The 22,890-nt window shown below is 33.6% G+C and overlaps 1 protein-coding gene across 2 annotated transcripts; it reads left to right on the top strand.

Moving 5' to 3' along the window:
- Positions 1-241: 241 nt before the first annotated feature.
- On the top strand, positions 242-22,594 carry eva1ba (eva-1 homolog Ba (C. elegans)). 2 transcript variants are annotated; one of them, XM_073847547.1, is made up of 4 exons: positions 242-482; positions 16,810-16,922; positions 21,246-21,338; positions 21,419-22,594. In XM_073847547.1, exons 3-4 carry the CDS (start codon positions 21,272-21,274, stop codon positions 21,850-21,852), a joined length of 501 nt encoding a protein of 166 aa, XP_073703648.1. In that variant the 5' UTR covers positions 242-482; positions 16,810-16,922; positions 21,246-21,271; the 3' UTR covers positions 21,853-22,594. The 2 variants fall into 2 exon arrangements, with proteins under 2 accessions (XP_073703648.1, XP_073703649.1); XM_073847548.1 differs by lacking the exon at positions 16,810-16,922.
- Positions 22,595-22,890: the final 296 nt, after the last annotated feature.

The raw sequence follows: 22,890 nt of genomic DNA on the forward strand, positions 1-22,890 counted from the left end.
TGATTCTCTCAAAGGCTCTTTCATTCTTCTGTTCTTCCATGTTTTATTCAGTGTGGAAAATCTTAGTTAATTGGTCTGGAGTTGGCTTTTCATGGCTGTTTCCTTAACAACAGGGGAAAGACCCCTTCTCCCTCCCTATTTTTCTTTGCCAAACCCTGCCCATTTAAGGCTGTACCACTTTTTTCCCTATTCCTCCCTCTCCCTCTCTCCCTCTCTTTCCATGTCTTTCTCCCTTCTGCGTGTGAAGACTCTGTGACAGCTTTTCCTGCTGCTTGTAGCGAACGGCTGAAAGGGAGCGAACACGCGGCTGCTTGTAATACAAACTCAAACTGAGGCAAACGCATGCACTGCCAAGCAGTCATTGGACAAGACTCTTCTCAGTTTGGGCAACTTAGTATTGATGCCGTTAGTTCTGGACTAAACTTCCAAGAAGTCTGATGAAGTCTGATGCTGTAGGAGAACAGCTTTGAGATTTCTATGAGGTAAGTGTCTGACCTTTTAGAATGTTATATGTTGTAATATTGTGCTGATGTAACTTTAGTAAACCTGTTGCTCTTATGAATTGTTCTGTGATGTTCTGTACTGCATTTCTGTTTTGCAGTAAATATCTAAACATCCTTTAAACAAGATATGTTTTCTTGAGAGGCAAAGTAGTCTTAGAAAGCATATCTTGAATCAAGTTTATTTTTGTATTGTTATTGTTCTGGTTTTAAGCATAAATATTACTTTGTAAGACTGCTTAAAACCAGGAAAAAAATGTTTTAGGAATAAAGTAATTATTCTCTATTATATCTTAAATATTTTTATGTTTGTTTGTTTATATGCTTCTGAATTTTGTTTATATGTGACCCTCCCAGACCACAAAACCAGTCATAAGGGTCAGTTATATGACAATTCAATAAATAAGCTTTCCATTGATGTATGGTTTGTTATGATAGGACAACATTTGGTCGGGATACAACTATTTGAAAATCTAGAATCTGAGGCTGCAAAAAAATCTAAATATTGAGAAAATCGCCTTTAAAGTTGTCCAAATGAAGTTCTTAGCAATGCATATTACTATTCAAAAATTAAGTTTACATACATTTACGGTAGGAAATTTACAGAATATCTTCATGGAACATAATCTTTACTTAATATCCTAATGATTTTTGGCATAAAAGAAAAACTGATAATTTTGACCCATTCAATGTATTTTTGGCTATTGCTTCAAATATACCTGTTTTACTTAAGGCTTGTTTTTGTGATCCAGGGTCACAAATATTTATTTATTTAATGTGATGCTGATTGTTGCAAAGATAGAGCTCTGGCATGTCACATCTCTGATTTTTTTTACTCATACGCTTATGAATCATGTCCTGTAAGGTTATGATTTATGAATCCACCAATCAGAGATGTCATCTGTGCAGATGGAAGTTATTTTAGATGATTTTGCACTGCATGAAGTGTGTGTCTTTGGACGTTTTCCTGCATGAGAGTTTGATCGAAATTCTGGACAGAAGCATCCTTAATATAACTGAGCTGCCTTAGAGCCAAAGCTACAGCTGTAAATTGGTTAATGTTTTATACTTATAAAAATAAACTCCCAGGCTCAATGTGCACTTATCTGGAGGAAGGTCAATAATAATGTAACGTGACCGGGCGGCAAAGGTGAGGGCTTCATGCATGGCTGATGTGTTTCGTCAACTAAAAGGGGTTTCCTGTGCAGGAGCCAAGTGAGTAGTTAAAAGCCCCTGTGTTTTCATGCCACACCTTTTTAGTTATTAAAATAAACCATTTAAAATTTACATTTGACATGAAAATCTATTGGAAGTCTCGCACCTTTGAGCAGCTGATTGTTAAAGTCTTTGTTTGTTTTGGCATGCAGTGTTAGTTTTGATTTATATCCCCGATGGAGAGATGTGCAAAACTCGCAGCTGCTTTTTGTTTAGAGATGGCTGACTTGTGCTCAAATCCGTTCACCCCTGCTCTGAGCATCTGCTTTTCTTCCGCAGACGTTCTTTACTGTTGATCAGTGAGCCACCTTATCTTCTTTAGTGCTGGTAGTTAACATAGTCTGTCGATTTAGGAAAGGTCAGAGGTCAGGCTCTAATCTAAATGCATTTGTAAATCCTGCTGTATCCACATTTTTGTGATGGAACAGATTTCGACAAAGAGGATGACTTGGAAATTTTTGGCGAAGCCTTACTTATTTGAACTAGAATACACTAATGATGAACTCAGAGAGATGGACGTTCTACGTGAGTACGGTAGCTCTTGCGTCAGCAGTACCACACGTATGCGCCATTGTGCTTTTGTGAACATGTGTTGAAGACTGATACGGGAGAGAAGAACTTGTTGAATAAAGTCGTTATTTTTTTCTTTGTGCACAAAAAGTGTGCACAATTATCGCTTTATTAAAGTATGGTTGAACCATTGATGTCACATGGACTTTTTTAACGATGTCTATACTACCTTTTTAGGCCTTGAACGTATCAGTTGCATTGCGTCTATGCAAGGTCAGAAAGCTCTCAGATTTCTTTAAAAATATCTTAATTTGTGTTCTGAAGATGAGCGAAGGTCTTACGGTTACTGACGTACACTTTTATACTCTGAATTTGTCTTAGACGTTCTGAAAATAGCAACATGTCATATATTATTTAAATTATGCACACTCTAAATTGTATCAACTCTCAAACAACTGCTCTAAAGACAGGGAAGGGCTTTGAGTCTGCTATGCCTTATCTGAGTTTGATTGATTTAGAGGAATATTTACACCGACACTCCTTTTGCTCTGAAGGTTTGAAAAGTTTAATGACTGTGTCAGTCTGTGCTTTTAAATGCCTCCCCAACATTCTTTCTCTCCTCATTCCCGTTTTTTATGAGCTTGTGGATTTTGATTGAGGGAATAAATACCTAAATGCAACAATACAGCAAACCCCAGATAATATAGCACAAAATCTCATTGGCTTGATTTACAAATGCATTGAGTGTCAATCTCATTTTATGGAGCAATAATACAGCTAAAGGGAATTAGTAAATCCCTTGGAATGAGATTGAACGTGGGTGTGTTTAAGTTAAACATCATTCGTTTTCTGTATGCTGTTGTCTTTGACTATAGAGGTCAGTTTCAGCCACTGAATGAAAAGATAAAGAAGATAAATGCGACTTTTTATCTCACAATTCTGACTTTTTTCTGAAAATTGCATGATACAAACTCACAATTCTGAATAAAAAAAGTCAGAACTGCGATATATAAACTAACACTTCTGTCTTCTTTTCTCAGGATTGTGACTTTGTCTTGAAATTGTGACTTTATTTAGAATTGCGAGTTTATATCTAGCAATTCTGACTTTATAAAATGCAATTGCTAGTCAGAATTGCAAATATAAACTTGCAATTGCGAGAAAAAAAGTCAGAATTGCAAGTCATCTTTATCTTTTAGTTTATATCAGGCAATTCTGAAAGAAAAAAGTCAGAATTGCGAGATATATACTTGCAATTGTGAGAAAAAAAGTCAGAATTGCGATATACAAACTGGCATTTTTGAGAAAAAAAAGTCAGAATTGCAAGTCATCTTTATCTTTTAGTTTATATCAGGCAATTCTGAGAAAAAAAAGTCAGAATTGCGAGATATATACTTGCAATTGTGAGAAAAAAAGTCAGAATTGCGATATACAAACTGGCATTTTTGAGAAAAAAAAGTCAGAATTGCAAGTCATCTTTATCTTTTAGTTTATATCAGGCAATTCTGAAAGAAAAAAGTACGAATTGCAAGTTTTAATCTCACAATTCTGAGAAAAAAGTCTGAATTGCAAGATATAAACTCACAGTTGTGCGAAAAAAGTCAGATTTGCGATATACAAACTCGCTTTTTGAGAAAAAAAGTCAGAATTGCAAGTCATCTTTATCTTATAGTTTATATCAGGCAATTCTGAGAAAAAAAAGTCAGAATTGCGAGATATATACTTGCAATTGTGAGAAAAAAAGTCAGAATTGCGATATACAAACTGGCATTTTTGAGAAAAAAAAGTCAGAATTGCAAGTCATCTTTATCTTTTAGTTTATATCAGGCAATTCTGAAAGAAAAAAGTACGAATTGTAAGTTTTAATCTCACAATTCTGAGAAAAAAGTCTGAATTGCAAGATATAAACTCACAGTTGTGCGAAAAAAGTCAGATTTGCGATATACAAACTCGCTTTTTGAGAAAAAAAGTCAGAATTGCAAGTCATCTTTATCTTATAGTTTATATCAGGCAATTCTGAAAGAAAAAAGTACGAATTGCAAGTTTGTATCTCACAATTCTGAGAAAAAAGTCTGAATTGCGAGATATAAACTCACAGTTGTGCGAAAAAAGTCAGAATTGCGATATACAAACTCGCATTTTTGAGAAAAAAAGTCAGATTTGCAAGTCATCTTTATCTTTTAGTTTATATCAGGCAATTCTGAGAAAAAAAAGTCAGAATTGCGAGATATATACTTGCAATTGTGAGAAAAAAAGTCAGAATTGCGATATACAAACTGGCATTTTTGAGAAAAAAAAGTCAGAATTGCAAGTCTTCTTTATCTTTTAGTTTATATCAGGCAATTCTGAAAGAAAAAAGTACGAATTGCAAGTTTTAATCTCACAATTCTGAGAAAAAAGTCTGAATTGCGAGATATAAACTCACAGTTGTGCGAAAAAAGTCAGATTTGCGATATACAAACTCGCTTTTTGAGAAAAAAAGTCAGAATTGCAAGTCATCTTTATCTTATAGTTTATATCAGGCAATTCTGAAAGAAAAAAGTACGAATTGCAAGTTTGTATCTCACAATTCTGAGAAAAAAGTCTGAATTGCGAGATATAAACTCACAGTTGTGCGAAAAAAGTCAGAATTGCAATATGCAAACTCGCATTTTTGAGAAAAAAAAGGCAGAATTGCAAGTCATCTTTATCTTTTAGTTTATATCAGGCAATTCTGAAAGAAAAAAGTACGAATTGCAAGTTTGTATCTCACAATTCTGAGAAAAAAGTCTGAATTGCGAGATATAAACTCACAGTTGTGCGAAAAAAGTCAGAATTGCGATATACAAACTCGCATTTTTGAGGAAAAAAAGGCAGAATTGCAAGTCATCTTTATCTTTTAGTTTATATCAGGCAATTCTGAAAGAAAAAAGTACGAATTGCAAGTTTGTATCTCACAATTCTGAGAAAAAAGTCTGAATTGCGAGATATAAACTCACAGTTGTGCGAAAAAAGTCAGAATTGCAATATGCAAACTCGCATTTTTGAGAAAAAAAAGGCAGAATTGCAAGTCATCTTTATCTTTTAGTTTATATCAGGCAATTCTGAAAGAAAAAAGTACGAATTGCAAGTTTGTATCTCACAATTCTGAGAAAAAAGTCTGAATTGCGAGATATAAACTCACAGTTGTGCGAAAAAAGTCAGAATTGCGATATACAAACTCGCATTTTTGAGGAAAAAAAGGCAGAATTGCAAGTCATCTTTATCTTTTAGTTTATATCAGGCAATTCTGAAAGAAAAAAGTACGAATTGCAAGTTTGTATCTCACAATTCTGAGAAAAAAGTCTGAATTGCGAGATATAAACTCACAGTTGTGCGAAAAAAGTCAGAATTGCAATATGCAAACTCGCATTTTTGAGAAAAAAAAGGCAGAATTGCAAGTCATCTTTATCTTTTAGTCTATATCAGGCAATTCTGACAAAAAAAGTATGAATTGCAAGTTTGTATCTCACAATTCTGAGAAAAAAAGTCAGAATTGCAATATACAAACTCGCATTTGTGAGAAAAAAAAGTCAGAATTGCGAGTTAACTTTATCTTTTAGTTTATATCAGGCTATTCTGAGAAAAAAGTAAAAAGCTGCAAGTTTGTATCTCACAATTCTGAGAAAAAAAGAGATATAAACGCGCAATTGAGAAAAAAGCCAGAATTACAATATACAAACTCACATTTGCAAGAAAAAAAGTCAGAATTTCAAGTTTTTTCTTGCGATTTCGAATTTATTTCTTGCAATTCTGTTTGTTTCAGGCAATTTTGAGGAAAAAAGTAAGAATTTTGAGTTTGTATCACACAATTCTGTGAAAAAAGTCACATAGATGGAACAGATAAAAAGTCACAGTTTTTTTTTTTTAACAAATTTTATTCAGTAGCAGAAACAGGCTTCCATACTTACACAGCTTTTAAAACATATAAGTTAGATAAATAAAGCTTTATATATATTAGGGCTGTCAAAATTAACGTGTTAATAGCGCGTTAACGCAAATTCATTTTAACGGCACTAATTTTATTAACGCGCGATTAACGCAGCGCGCATTTTCTGTTTGACCCACTACGTAGCCCATAGTTAAAGAAATGGATGCACAGTGTTGCCAACCTAGCGAAAAGTGTCTAGCAACAATACATAAACACATAATTGGACAAACCTAATATAGTCTCTCCGGTTTTACTGAACGAGCGCGAGGTCTCCCAATGCGCGCGCACCTCCCTCTCTTTATATCTGCGTCTGCTCTGTTCAGCGAGCGGCAGAGGAGCAGCGCTTTCAGTTAAAACAGATGTTATGTTCATTCCAGTGCTTGAAGTGGGCCAGTACGCAGGCACTTCTGTATTTTATCCTTTTGCGTACTTGCACTTTTTCATGCGTACCGGCACTTCTGGCATATTTAATGAATGCAAGCGGAGTCGGTGTTAGGATTGGTGCTGTGGAGTTGATGCGTAAAGCCACATACGAGTATGCACGCGAAAACGGCGTATTATATGCACGTCAAACACATGCATATCATATGCACGCCAAAGTTAATTTCAGCTTATTAATAGCACGCCAAATAGAAACAGAAAGTCGTGCTAGTGCGCATTTTCATGAGACCAGGCTCTCCAATCAGTACATTATAACCAAAACAATACATTAAAAAAAAGAAGCAGGTTTTTGCGATCACATAACTTTAAATGGGTAAACTCCTAAAAAGTCAAAGGATCCTGAAGGAATTCAGACAGGAAGTTAAAAACAACGATAATAATGCAGGGAGTGACTTATGTCCAGATGCCGGTAAATGATTCTTTTCAGTGATTGAATCATGATCATAATGCAGGATTTTTTTTTTCAGTTATTATTTCATATTATTTTGGTAAAACAAAACAAAAATACTTAATCAAAACAATGGAAACAGTTTTGTTGAGAACTTGGCTGCATCAGATTACAGTATGTGGGCACCGAGAGGCAAAGAAATGTAATAATAAATGTAGATTTTGCTTGTTCAGAAGAAGTGAGCTGCCCTGTCCGGCAAATAATATAAACAAGCTTGTGGAAGTAAATTGCTCAGTGCAAAGAAAGAGAAGTAATGGGAACCTGGTGTTTCTATGTTCTTTTTTTCATGTGTCTAATAGACATGAACAAGTTATTTGAAAAACATCTATGACATTTGAAACAAGTTAGTCTTCATGTCGAGTATGGTTTCACTGATAATAAACACATATTTGCTTAAAGCATCCATGTTTGTCCATGCCAATGTTGATTAGAGTATTAAAAACTTTAAAAAGTATTAATTTAAGGTACATTTAGAACAGATAAAAATGTGTGATTAATCGCGAGTTAACTCATGACAACCATGCGATTAATCGCGATTAAAAAATTTAATCGATTGACAGCCCTAATATATATATATATATATATATATATATATATATATATATATATATATATATATATAAGATATATTTAATTTATTAGATGTACCAAAAATGCATGCAATGCAAGCATGGTTTCCACAAATATATAAATTAAATAAATAAATTAAATAAAATAAATAAATTAAAATAAAATAAAGTAAATTCAGTTTTAGTGAGCATAAGAGAAAAGAGAAGTATGTAATAAAACTTACAAAAAAAAAAAAACAAGTAAATATCATAACCCTGATTGTTACTCCTAAATTCCTTAACCAATCACATCTATCTTTGATCTGTTTCCTCTCACAAACCTAAGTACTTTTGCTATGTTAATGCTTTAAAAAAGCTCTACGGCCAGTATGGGGTTAACAATGCCCACCCATCCATGGGAAAGATGGACCACATGTTTTGTGTCGTACAGTAATCAGAGGGTCTGCGTAATGGATCCAGCATGTTTCTTGGGATCTGCAAAGGCCTCCAGGCTCAGATCGATCTGCAGATGAGATCATTGTTCTATTTGTGGAGCTTTAGAGCTGGGATCACCTCAGGGTTAGTCGTCCCATCACCCACATACTCTGTGTGCTTTTCACACCGAACCCAAACAAGCAGGAACAAGACTGCAGTTGCACGTAATTAATTAAATCCAAATAACTCTCACTCTCATTTTCATAATAGGTCTCCTTAGGGTTTTAAAACTAAAACAAGTCTTAATTGCTTTTATTTTCGGGTTTCTGTAATGGGTAGAGACCATATTGAGTTCTCATCCATTCCCATAAAGAGTGTTTTAGCCCTTTTGACCCTAGAGGTGGGCTGAAGCCAAAGATCAGGGTACTTGAAACACACATTATTAAAAGAAGTGTTTTTCTACTCTGCATTTGCATAGAAAACTATAGAGGCTCTTTGGCTCTATTGAGACACACATCTGGTCCACATTAACACCCAAGAGCACAGCCTTCAGCCACACAACCCCCACTGACACCCCAGGCTGGCAAATGCACCCTCTGTTATATTAGAATCATTGAATGGTGAACAGCCATGCATGAGAATATTATGAAAAAGACTTTCAGCAGCATTATTGAAGTTACATGTGCTTCAACACTATTTACTGAATGTACAGCCTGGTCCCATTGTTTACATGTAGGTATTAGTACATAATGTTTAGAAGAACAAAACATTTTTGTATGTTTTTATTGATGCTGAAATGTACAATTTGGACATATTTTAATGTTTAAAACATAAAAATGGCTACATATTTTTAGTTAAAAAATGTAGAATAGTTATACATCTTTTATATCATTAAGATATTTTTATCAATGCAATTTTAACTTTTTTTCTTGATAAGCAGTTTAGATTTCTAGACCCCTTAGCTTACCCTCAAATCTAAACCTACCCATTTTAAAGCAAATATAAAAGATATAAAACTTAATTGATCAAAATATGCAAGGAAATGGCCATTTTAGTAACAATACAGCATTACATTTTTTTTTATAGTTGCTAATCTCACTCCTACCTCTAAACCTAACCATAACTATTTCTATACAGTTTAAAAAAAAACATGACAGACAGATAAGTGCAATCACAATAATTTATTTATTGCAAAAAATGTGACCCTGGACCACAAAACCAGTCATAAGGGTACATTTTTTGAAATTGAGATTTATACATCATCTGAAAGCTGAATAAAGCTGTTCATTGATGTATGGTTTGTTAGGATAGGACAATATTTGGTCAAGATACAACTATTTGAAAATTGAGAATTTGAGGGTGCAAAAAATCGAAATACTGAGAAAATCGCCTTTAAAATTGTCCAAATGAAGTGCATAATATTAATCAAAAATTAAGTTTTGATATATTTACGGTAGGAAATTTACAAAATGTCTTCATGGAACATGATCTTTACTTAATATCCTAATGATTTTTGGCATAAAATAGAAGTCGATAATTTTGACCCATACAATGTATTTTTGGCTATTGCTACAAATACAACCAGGGTAACAAATGCCAAAAGCTGTGCCAAAAATAATACAAATCATGATGTGTTGCAGCCGCTGTCCTCTCTGGTGGAATACAAGGTTTTGCATAAGGTGCAGAGCAAATTTAAGTAGTTTATCAGTAAAAATATAAACCAGATTATTATCCCAGTCCACTCTGTGAAGGTGTGCATTTCTCATTCAAACACACCTCACCAGAAACACAGCATGTCACAATTTTTGATGAAGCAGGCAAGAGCCAATGAGTGTTCGATTTTCCTGCCGTAAATCCTGTTGTAAAGTTTCTTGAAGTGGCAACTTTTGAATTTGTAATGAGCGTGTTAGAGCAGTTTTTTTCCCTTTTGGTCACTGCTCAGGATGGAGATGAAGATCGCTGAATAAAGGCTTAAATTTGGTTGTTTGATTCAGTCGTATGTTGCGTTTTGGTGTATTTTATGGTTCTATTGTCAGTCATAAACAAAGTTAACATTACATGATGAGTAATGACTAAACAATTGCAGAAATGTTATTCATTTAAATAGCTTAAAGTGTAATTGTTTAACATTATGTATTCTTCAAAATGAGTTAGCAGCAGAAATCAAAGAGAACAAAATGAAATGTTATCATTTCACATTACAAAGTAGGTAATGGCACAAATTCTATATTTATAAGGATTTATTTGTAAGTCTGTAAAGTTGTTCATACGTAAATAATTTACGTCTTAGGTGTCATCAATATGTCAGTATTGTACGTTAAAATGCTGAAAATACGTTATTGTATGTTTAGATGCTGTTAAAACATCAGCATTTTACATTTTAGTGTCTGTAAAAATGTAAATAAATGTTTGTTTTGTAGAACCAGATTTTAATGTACATTCAGGACTTTGTTGATTATAGGGAAGTACTTAGGACTATGTATACAGTTTGTCAGTGTTGTAATGCCACTGCAATAACATAAAATTGCATCTTGTGTAAATATTAGCATTAAGCTGACTACATTAGCCTAGTTAACCTTCATTATTTCTCCACTTTCCATTCCATATGTTTAAAAACCATCATATAATTAAAGTACTTAAATACTATGGATGGTCATGTGATCTCAACTTCTAAGATCCCATGAAAAAGTATATAATATGATGTATTTGGAGACAGTAAGTATTTTAAAATGTTTTTGAAAGAAGTGTATTTTGCTCAAGGCTGCATTTTGATATTTAATTTTTTTTTTAAAATGTAATATATTCCAGTAATGGCAAAGCTGAATTTTTAGCATCACTATTTCAGTCTTCAGTGACACATGATCGTTCAGAAAGCATTCAGATGTCCTGATATTATGCTCAAGAATTATTTCTTATTATTATCATTGTTGAAAACAGTTTTGCTGCTTATATTTTTGTGGTGATATTATACCAAAATCATTAGGATATTAAGTAAAGATCATGTTCCGTGAAGATATTTTGTAAATTTCCTACCATGAATATCTCAAACCTTAATTTTTGATTAGTGATATGCATTGCTAAGAACTTCATTTGGACAACTTCAAAGGCAATCTTCTCAATATTTAAATTTTTTTTGGAATCTACAGATTTTCAAATAGTTGTATCTCAGGCAAATATTGTCCTATCAAACCATACATCAATGGAAAGCTTATTTATTCAGCTTTGAATAATTGACTGGTTTTGTGGTCCAGGGTCACATGTGAGTCTTCATCTAAAGTAAGTGTGTATCATTTTAGAAAAATTCCTTAATGAGGGAAAAATACCTTTGTACAGAGATTTGTGCATTTGAGTTAAATTGAAGAAAAGGATCTTGTGTGGTGTTCTTTTAGTATCGTCTTTCTCGGCTGGCATGCGTCTTTAGGGTCAGCTCCACGTTTGGTGCGGGGGTCAAGAATCTGATGGCAACCACATGTCTGACTCAGCTCCAAATTAAATATCCCCCTCAGTAAGAGCTACTGGCAGGAAACACAGTCCAAATGAGTTACACGGCTTAATCTGCTAAATTCTCTGTCAAGAGAAATAAGAAAGAAAGACACTCTACACTGTTTTGGAAATGTCATGGTGAGGTCCAGGGCTGTAAAGGAGCTGAAGCTAATTCTTGTAGCGAATGCTTTTACCATGCAACCCTCCTGAGCGGTTTTCCAGGCAACACAGGCGGTAGAAATGTGTCCAAGTTCACTAGTTGCACAGTTAACCTCACCTCTGAGGTTTGGAAGTTACATTGAGCTGATTTGTTGAGACAATTCTGGACTCTGTTGGTGTTCAGGTGAATCTGGGTAATGGGAGAAAATGAGACCCAGTGGGTTTAATGCTGGCTGAGAGATTGCACAGTCAGCACTTCTACAATGCTTTTGGATGGCTGTTTATGGAAAAACTCAAGATTATGAGGATGTTAGGGTTGTAGCGTTCCGCCAAATGCGAAAATGATGATAAAAGCAGTGTTTCAATGTTTCAAATGTGCTTTCAGGGACATGTTTGACCCCCTAAGTTCTTTTTCCAACATAGCTGTTTATGGGCTAAGAGGAAAACATTTTCTTTCTTCATTCTTGAACTTTTCATCTTTAAAAGGACATTTTAGGAGAACAGTCACTACTCCAGTCATGATATAGTTGTTTTCTGCCAAGGCTGACAGAATAAAATAGTCATTAAGAGTATTTTGTATATTGAGATTACCTCCTCCAGTCTGTCCACAGTTTAGTGAGACAAAGAAACCCAATTATATTTAGATTTAAAGTTCTCTATCAGTCACCAAGCTCTTTGCCAAGAAGACCGCAAGTGGTTCAACCACCATGCCAGGAAATTCCAGTGGCTAAAAGAACATTTCTAAGTATCAAAAATACCCATTTGCTTGTTTTGGCCGGTGGTGTGTCATATGAACTAGAATGCTGCACTGGCTGCTCGGGTTATGTTTGTCTTTTGATACTGGTGAATTCAATTATAGCTTTTAGTCATGGAGTAAATTCCGTTCATGCTTTGTGATGGTATTTTTGAGTGCTTTACAATGAGGGAGTCGTTCGGTCAGGTTGTTTTTGAATAATGTGTCCCTCGGTGGTCAAGACTGGAACTTCTGTTCAGCAGAGGAATCACTCCAGAGGTCTTTGGCCTGTCACTTCGTCCCCCACAAATCATCCACTTACACTCTTTATTTGCACAGACAACTTAATGTGAAAAACAGAGAAACAAATCAGGGGGTGCTTGCACTAGGTCTCAATTTTTCCTGTCGGATGGAGACGGATCCAGGGGAAGGAAATGCTATTGTGGTCTTCTTATTGTGGAAAAAACAAGAATTATCACTAGATATGACAGTCTCTGGACTTCCTCGGTCTCTCCCGTGCCTTTAAACAAACAGCGTTTAATTTAGAATGAGCATTTCTGGCTTTTCCCCAGGCCTTGTGATATAGACAGTGTTTGCTTTGGCATTCGTTTATTAAGTGGAGTGCAGAAAATTGATTTCTGAGTCATATTAATGCATGGTTTCTTTATCTCCGGAGTGTTTTTTGGAGAATGGAGAATTTGTGTGCTTTTTTTCAAACAGCACAGCAAGTTGACAGTCAAGACATTTTTAATTTCACAAACTAATTGCTGCTACAATTTCAGCTTCATATTATTATTGTTTTTTTCTGTATGTTTTAGCAAATAAATGCTTGGGTGAGCATTAGTGACTTTTTATCAACTATAAACTTTTGACAACCTGGTCTCATGACGAAAACATTCCTGTGGAAATTTTTTCTCAAGATCCGAAATACGTACTATAAGTACATATCACTGCAGGTTTCCAACAGAAGTTAAAGGTGCAGTGTGTAATATGTAAGATTATCTCTATACAGAAATGCAATATAATATACATAACTGTGTTTTCAGGGGTGTATAAAGACCTTACTTAATTAACCATTATGTTTTTATTACCTTACAATTATCAGTTTATATCTACATACACCGCGGGTCCCCCCACATGGAAGCCGCCGTTATGTTTCTACTGTAGCCCTAAACGGACAAACTGCTCTACAGATCGCGTTTCATCACTGCTGTTCTTGCGAAAAAACACTGACACAATGATGAACAAGTAACTGCAATATTCACAATAACATTGTTTTATTGAATTATCAAGTAAATATAATTCCCTAATTTACGTTTTAAAAGAAACTTCATTATTCTTTGCTGTCTGAAACAACGACATCTTAATCGCGTGTCGGCTGCCGTAGTTTCTGTAAAGGGAGGGGGTGAGCGGTGGACAGAGCCGTTGGTTGCAATTCAAAACTTCACCGCTAGATGCCGCAAAATCTACACACTGCACCTTTAACACTAGAGGCGGTAAAACAGCAAGCACTTCTAATCGTTTTCATACACAGTTATGATCACAGCTCTATATGTTTCAACAAGTTGTAACAAGCTTGCTCGGTAGCTCAGCTCAGCTGTAGCTCATGACGTTTCGTGACATATTCGATGTGAAATGTCCACTGAGTGGTGCTTAAAGAGTGTTAGTTTTTTGTTTCCCCAGAACAGATGAACGTACATATGGTATGTTTTATGTGACGTTGATTTTGTAAGTTCTGACCTAAAATGTCCGTTGAATGGTGCTATAACTCTAACACTCTTTAAAATAATGTACCATCTGCACTGCACCCAGACCTACCCAATAGTATGAACAAAAGCGAATGTGAAATAAAAGTGCAGTCGCAAACATGCTCTTTTAGCTTGTTTTTTCGATCTCTCCTCTTTGAGCTCTTTCATCATGAGTCATGTTTTTCACGGGATTCGTACCCAAGGATTCCACATCTATAGTCTAGTTCTGTGCCAGCTGAGCTCTGCCGGAAAGCGAAACATATGGAGCTGTAATCATAATTGTGTATAAAAACAATAACTCAGTGCTCACTGTTTTACCGCATTTAGTGTTCATTTTTGTCGGAAACTTCAGTGATGTGTACTTATTGGTACATAATGTGTGTCTTGCGAAAAAGTTACCACAGGTACGTTTTCATCATGAGATCAGTGGTGTAGTCTACTTTATGTAAGCAGTGCAATATTTGACCGGACGGATAAAAATTATGGTTATTTTAGCCAGTTGACATGTTAGCTCTAGCATTCTGCCCGCTTCAAATCAGACACAGAGATGAAATAGTGAGGTAAGTGAGGTAGTGAAGTGCGTTTGTATGAAACGAGAGAGTGAGCCTGCGATACCAGGATGACAATTAAGTCATTGTACACATAATATTGAATTGAGTTTTAATATTCTATTAGCGAACCAAACGCAATGATTCAACAAAGAAAAAATGTTCCCAGTAAGTGAACAGCACTGACTGCAGTTACCCGGATGAGTCTGTGTTAGTTTTTACCAGTTGTTATTGGGAGAATAACATACCTTGGAATGTGGTGACTGACCAATTAGAATTGAGTATTCCTCAGAGCAGTGTATAAAGTGGTTTTAATGGATACCTGCCAGCTAATCAGAATTGAATATTCAGACAGACTATGGTAAAAGGTAACCACAGAGGACCACAAAACCAGTTTTAAGTAGCATGGGTATATTAGCAATAGCAAAAAATTCATTGTATGGGTCAAAATTATAGATTTTTCTTTTATGGCAAAAATCATTAGGATATTAAGTAAAGATCATGTTCAGTGAAGATATTTTGTAAATTTCCTACCTTAAATATAATAAAACTTAATTTTTAATTAGTAATATGCATGGCTAAGAACTTGAACAACGCCATTTTTTTTTTAATATTTAGATTTTCTTTGCACCCTCAGATTACATATTTTCAAATATTTTATCTCAGCTAAATATTGTCTATCCTAACATACCATACATCAATGGAAATCTCATTTATTCAGCTTTCAGATAATGTATAAATCTCAATTTCCAAAAATTGACGTTTACAACTGATTTTGTGGTCCAGGGTCACATATAAATTAATACGATCAATAAAACTCAAGGAACCTGACCACATGAGGTTGCACCAACAAGAGATATTTCCAAGGGTCAGATGAGGTAGAAAGAGCTCTGAACTGCACTTTTTTTTAACTTTGACCACGTGCCTATAGTTAGCTCAAACCAATAAATCATGTTCTCCAAACATTAATGTCCCAAGACATCAGAACGTAACATACGCTGGTATTTTTCCCTTTGCTTTGTGAGGTTTAAATTCAGCATCTGCTTTGGAGCAGAACATGAGGTCAGGGAAGGAAAACCGCTGATGTTGGAGTGACCGGATCGCACAAGGGCAGGAGGCCTGCAAATAATTTCCTCCTCAGGGGAAAACAAAACACAAACAAAACAACAAGGCAGGTTAATAGGTGTTTAGACAGGCTTTAAACATGTCTCCAGTTGCCAGTAGACTCCACTTAGACATGACTGTGCTGTGAGCGAAGAGTTAAACTGAGCTAATAGGGTGAATAGCTTTCTGGAGAAGTTAATATTTCTACATTTTCTGGTGTTTTGGGTATTTCTATTAATGCATCTGGGTTTTGGACTTTCTGAATAAGCCAACCCAACAGGAACGTGCACTTGATCCAGCTTCCAAGTGAAATATGTTCATATTGTCTCTTGTCTGGGTCATTCCTGGGTTTGCCATGTGGGTCAAAATGCATAATGATCACTGGCTGTGGTTTCTTTACACGTTAAAAGCTTCCAAGAGTCAGCTAGATCCAAAGCGGCACTGCAAAGCACAGAGGCTTTACTAAACCAACTTGAAAGAAACCTCCTGCTTCTACAAATTTTTCACACCATCTGCCTATGAAATATTTCAGAGCTCAGGCCAAATGTCTGGAAGCATAGCTTTATAACTGGCACAAACTGAATAATTTAGGCTAGTACTTTTTATGAAGAAAGCTGACAAAAATGAACACAGAGGTTAATGTTGAAACATTTATTCATGCTGCTTCTGTTCAGATGGTTCATGCTGTGATTTGTTTTTCTAATTCGGTTCACTCCTGCTACGTTTAAAAATGTCTCATTCATCATATAGCAGATTCCTTTCTGGGATCTTATTGCATTTTTATAGATGAAATGTGAATCTGTTTTAGGCTTAGATCTCAAGCTGACTTCCTGTGTGCACAGCGCAATCTGGCGCCTTACATTTGTTTGCACTGCAGATGCCTCAGTGATTTTCGATGTGATGTGGTCTGACAAGGGTGTGCATCTCTGTCTGTGTGTGTGTGTGTGTGTGTGTGTGTGTGTGTGTGTTTGCTTTTGTCATTGTATAGACGCAGACCCAAGATATTCTGAGGACACAGGGCCATAAGCAAAGTGAGAAGCTATCTCTATGATCTATCTCGCAAAACAGTGCATCATGAGGAGGAACTGATTGCTTTATATGGTAAATCTCAATGTACTTTTTTCTAGGCTAGTTCTGTCTGTTTTATAGTTGCTTTTTGTTTTTTGTTTAGTTTTGTGACTATTTCAACAACTGGGAAAGATATGCTTATTAAAATCTAGAAGTGCGAAAATCTGCAGTTTTTTTTTTTTTTTTGCTTTGTTTTGGGACTACTGGGAAATGTATGCTTATTAAAATGTGTAAATTCTCTACAGAGAATTTAGGAACTTTATTAGTTCTGCCATTTTTTTGTTTTGTTTTGTTCTATTTCAATAATTGAATATTTGAAAATTATGAATTTTGAGTTTATTCTTTATTTGAAAATGTACTTTAATTTTATAAGTATATATTTGCAGCTAATTTCACCTCTGAATATTTTGCCTTTTAAAACAACTGTTTTTGAAAAAAAAAAAGAATATATAAAATGCACTACAATATTTTTGATGTTGTTAATCTTTTTGTTTCTTTTTTATAATATAAATATATACAGCTAATTTTACGTCTTAAAAATAAGAACACACTAATTTGCTGATTTTATTTTTACGTATTTTTTATTTTAAAATGTTGAATTTTGAGTTTATTCCTTATTTGAAAACTTACTGTAATTTTATAATATATAATATTTTTTATAATATAAATATATACAGCTAATTTTACATCTTAAAAATAAGAACAAAATAATTTGCTGATTTAATTTTTATGTATTTTTTATTTTAAAATGTTGAAATTTGAGTTTATTCTTTATTTGAAAACTTACTGTAATTTTTATTTTCAGCTCTAAAAATGTTGCCTTTTAAAACAAAACTGTTTTTGTTTAAAAAAAAGATTTAATCTATAAAATGCACCACAAAACTTTTAATCTTGCTATTCCTTTTGTTTTTTTATGTTATGTTAATAATAATAATAATAATATTAATCTTGTTGATCTTTTTTATTTATTTATTTATTTATTTAAAGAATAACTGTTTATTAATTCTGGAGTTGTGTTGTTTTGTTCTATTTCAACAACTAAATATTTTTAAGTTTTAAGTTTATTCTTTATTTGAAAATTTACAGTAATTTTATAATCTATATATTAACAGCTAATTTCACCTCTAAAAATATTGCCTTTTAAAACAACAGTGAAAATATGAATCTATAAAATGTATATATATATATATATATCTGGTTTTATTTTTAGATTTTTTTTTTTAAATATTGAATTTTGAGTTTATTCTTTATCTGAAAACTTTCTGTAATTGTTTAATCTATATATTTACAGCTTTTTTAAATACTTATCTCAGTCTAGAGAATAACTGTTTATTAATTCTGCAGTTTTGTTTCGTTTTAGTTTTTTTTTTTTGACTATTTCAACAACTGGTATATGCTTATTAAATTCTACAAAATACCTGTATTTCCAAAGTTTAATAATGTTTTAGAACTAACACTGAAGACTTTATAAAGAAATAGTCCACTCAGTTATAGTTATAATTAATATTTCCTGTATGACCTTCTCTCATTTTAATGAACAAAGCTATCATATGGCACCAGAAAAATTAGCAAATGAGTCATATGAACTATTTTTATGGTACGTTACTGTCCTTTTTTGAGCTTGAATGTCTCTTACTGCATTTTTTCATTGTTTGAAAAACATCTTTTGTGTTCTTAAAAAAGAAAAGAAAAGGCCTACAGGTTTTGAATGACATGGGGTAAACGAATGATGTTAATTTTTTGAGTGAACTATGAAAATGCTTTGATAATGTGCAATTACTTAGACATTGAAGCACATTTAAATCACTGAGTTGACATGCTTAAACAGTACGTGTGCAGCAATGATGTCACAGCCAGAGAACAATAGTGAGCGAGAAAAGCCAAAGTCAGCAGGAAGTTCTGGGTGACTGTAGTGGATGGGATAAAAAAAGAGGAGTGGGAGGGGACACAGGAAGCGCAGTCAGATCCGCCAGGCACACATGACCCCAGTTCTCCACATTTTCTGTGGCGCCTGCAGTGAATTGTGGATTCAGATGAGAAGCAGGCATAGAACTGTCATGCTGTCTTAGGGAGGATATGTTTGTTCGGGGTTATAAATATAACCTCCTGAAACTCCTGCCCTCATACTGTATGCGAGGGTGTGGCTGTATTTGTTGGTCCTTGGAAATATGAATCTTCCTTGGGAGTTCACATACGAAGCGAAGAGAGTCAGAGAGGAAATACACTATGGACGCAAACAAAACAGGAAAAGAAAAGACTGGAGATTTATTCAGATGGACGTCATTAGGGAAGAGTATCATGTCCTTTATTCAGATACAAAAGAATCTGACTACTGGCTGCACACTATTAGGTGGAGATTTGTAAAGGAAATGGGCCCCACTAGCTCTTGGCAATACTGACCTTTCAACCTCACAATAGGAGCTCACAGGGATGGGTTGTAGAATTCAGGATGTTTTTACTGAGTAGTTATATATATATATATAGTGTGTCTGTACTGTGCTTCACAGTGTTAGAGAACTGTAGTAGCTCTGTGATTGGATAAAATGCTCAGTTTGAATAGTCTGTGTGTTACTTTTACTTTCGGAACACAGAAGCATGACCTTTGGCCTAGTTTTTCTCTATTATTTTAGGTTTTAGAACTTTTCTTAAATTCTGAATTTATTCTTCATTGGAGAACTTACTTAATTTTAGAATATAAATATTTGCAACTTATTTTACCTCAAAAAATTTAGAACAAAAAAATCTTTATTTAATTTATATTTATTTTTTATTTTAAAATGTTTTTTTGTCTATATATTATGTATTATCTATATATTTACAGCCGATTTCACATCTAAAAACTTTCCCTTTAAAAACAAAACTGTAAATATAAATCTATAAAATGCATCACAAAATATAAAATCTTCTTTATATAATTATATATTTACAGCTAAATTTTTACCTCAACAAAATTTAGAACAAAAAAATCTGTTGATTTATTTTTATATATTGTTTTTATTTTAAAATGTTTCATTTTGAGTTTATTCTTTATTTGAACACTTTAATTTTATAATCTATATATTTGCAGCTAATTTCACCTCTAAAAAGTTTGCCTTTAAAAAAAACTATTAATTTTTTTTTTCTAAAAAATATGAATCTATAAAATGCATCACAAAATGTAATCTCTTTTTTCTTTTTTTAGAATCTATATATTTACAGCTAATTTCACCTCAAAAATTTTAGAGCAAAAAATCTGCTGATTTATTTATTGTGTTTTTATTTTAAAATGTTTAAAAAAGATTTTCTAAAAAATATGAATCTATAAAATGCATCACAAAATGTAATCTCTTTTTTCTTTTTTTATTATATATATGTATATATATATATATATATATATATATATATATATATATATATATATTTACAGCAAATTTTACCTCTAAAAAATCAGCTGATTTATTTTTTTTAATTTTTTTTTATTTTAAAATGCTGAATTTTGAGTTTATTCTTTATTTGAAAACTTGTAATTTTATAATCTATATATTTACAGCTAATTTCACCTCTAAAAAGTTTGCCTTTAAAAAGAAAACTGTTTAAAAAAAGGATTTTATAAAAAAAATAAGAATCTATGAAAATGCGTCACAAAATCTCTTTTTTTATAATTATATATTTACAGCTTTCACCTAAAAAAATTAAAACAAAAATCTGCAGATTTATGTTTTATTTATTTTTTATTTTAAAATGTTGAATTTTGAGTTTATTTTTTTTAACCTACTGTAATTGTATACAATATATATTTACAGCAAATTTCACCTCTAAAAGTTTTGCCTTTAGAAACAATTATTTTTTTAATGTATATATATTATAAAAAAATATGAATCTATAAAATGCACCACAAAATTTTTAATCTTGTTCTTTTTTTGTTCTTTTTTGAAAACCTAATTGTATAATCTATATAACTACAGCTTATTTCACCTCTAAAAAATTGCCTTTAAAAACAAAACTCTTTGCACCACAAATTTTTGAATCTTGTCAATTTCTTTTATTAATGTTTATAATATAAATATAAATATATAATATACAGCTAATTTCACTTCTAAAAAATTTTAAATCTGCTGATTAAATTTTTTGTTTAACATTTAAAATTTAGATTTTGTTCTTTATTTGAAAACGTACTGTAATTTAATAATCTATATATTTTATCTCTTAAAAAATGCAACAACTTTTTGAAATAATTTTTTTAAAATAAATGCACACAATTTATAAAATGCGCCACAAAATGTTTTATCTTGTCAATCTATTTTTTTCTTTTTTTTTTATAAAATAAGTATTTAAACTCACGTTTATCAACAGTATTTTCATTTTTTTATTCTGTAGGTTTGAAAGCACAGGACAAAGCCAGGATGAATGTGAAAAGGAAGGAGATGGATTTCTTGAGCAACACAATTGCTGCTTATGCTCACATTAAAGGTCAGTGCTTCTCCCATGTTTAACATGCAACTCAGGTTAAAGAATGGCAAACTTATATGTTTTTTTCCCCATCTATCCAGCCAATCCAGAGAGTTTTGGCCTTTACTTCGTCATCGGCGTCTGTTTTGGCCTGGTGCTCACTCTCTGCCTCCTGGTCATCCGGATTTCCTGCAAGCCGCGGACCACTACGGCGCCCTCCACGCCGGAGAAAAAACAGCTGAAAGACTATAGTGAAGAGGAAGAGGAAGATGAGGAGAGCGATGAGGAGGAGGAGGAAGATGCAGGAGGCTTGGAGTCTTCCATCCACCACAGCACCACAGAGATCCCCATGAACAACCACCTCATCACGCCAGACGGGACTCTGAGCAGAAACGTGTTCACCTCAGCCGAAGAGCTGGAGCGGGCACAGCGATTGGAGGAAAGGGAGAGGATCATCAGGGAAATCTGGAGAAACGGACAGCCGGACATCCTGGGAACAGGGACGGGCACTATTGGAAGAGTGCACTACTACTAACTAACACTCCTGGACATTAACTCAAGCCATTTCACTGGCTGAGTGCAGTACTTTGCAAGACTGTTTATGGACAGTGTTTCCATTTTTTTATACGTTGGACTGATGTTATTGTCATCCTACAGACCACGGGTACAGCTGTTCTGTATGCCACATTTGGACCGGGCAAGTTGCTATCAGTTCCCAAGTCATGGTGCTTATTGAAAAGTCATTTTGAAGCACAATTTTAGACTTTGATGTCTGAGTTGATGTTTAAAATGTATTTGTAAATGGTAGGCGATTATTAGAAGCTCACTGAAAGCAAATGCACTTTTGCAATTTATGCCATTTATTGTGTGTAGATTTTTTTACTTGCTATTTTTGTAGTCCCAACGTCAAATCATGCAGTAACTCATAGATTATAAAGCCATATGGGAATATATCAAGAGGATCAAGAAATTAAAATTGTCTAAATAAAAAGTTATAACGCTACAATGTGAAACAGGGATCACAACATTATAATGTTTGATATGAAAACTAGATATTACTAAGAGATTTACAATGTTTTTAAGATTGATTTTGAGAGTTGGATGATGGTGAAATGTAATGCAAAAGTAAAGAAGGGGATTTTAAAATGAACATGCACAATGGAAAATCCAATATCACCCAATGTTGATTTTTAAAAATGTCTAGTATCAACTCATAACTGATATGGTACTGATATATATTGTGCATTCTAAATAAAGCCAAACAACATCCTGCTCAACATGGGTCATGCTCTCAGAGTCTCAAGTAACATGGTTATACCAATCAGCAGATGCAGTTTAAAAAATTCAGGAGTTGATTTGCCACATCAGTTATGATATATGGAATCCCATTTCCGCCACTGAATAAAAAAAAAATGTTATTGCAACTTTTTATTTCACAATTCTGACTTTTTTGCATTACATAAATTCACAATTGTGAGGAATAAAAGGCAGAATTGCAAGATAAAAACTCCAAGACTGAAATCCAGTTTTGAGGGGGGAAAAGACTATTCTCAGAATTGCGAGTTTTTCACAA

The sequence above is a fragment of the Garra rufa genome, chromosome 9, assembly GCF_049309525.1.
Source record: "Garra rufa chromosome 9, GarRuf1.0, whole genome shotgun sequence".
In the NCBI taxonomy this organism is placed as follows: Eukaryota; Metazoa; Chordata; class Actinopteri; order Cypriniformes; family Cyprinidae; genus Garra; species Garra rufa.

Bases quoted from the DNA above. Each gene is read 5' to 3' on its own strand.
- eva1ba (XM_073847547.1), top strand. From the start codon at position 21,272: ATGAATGTGAAAAGGAAGGAGATGGATTTCTTGAGCAACACAATTGCT. The intron at 21,339-21,418 runs GTCAGTGCTTCT...CCATCTATCCAG, and splicing joins TGCTTATGCTCACATTAAAG to CCAATCCAGAGAGTTTTGGC.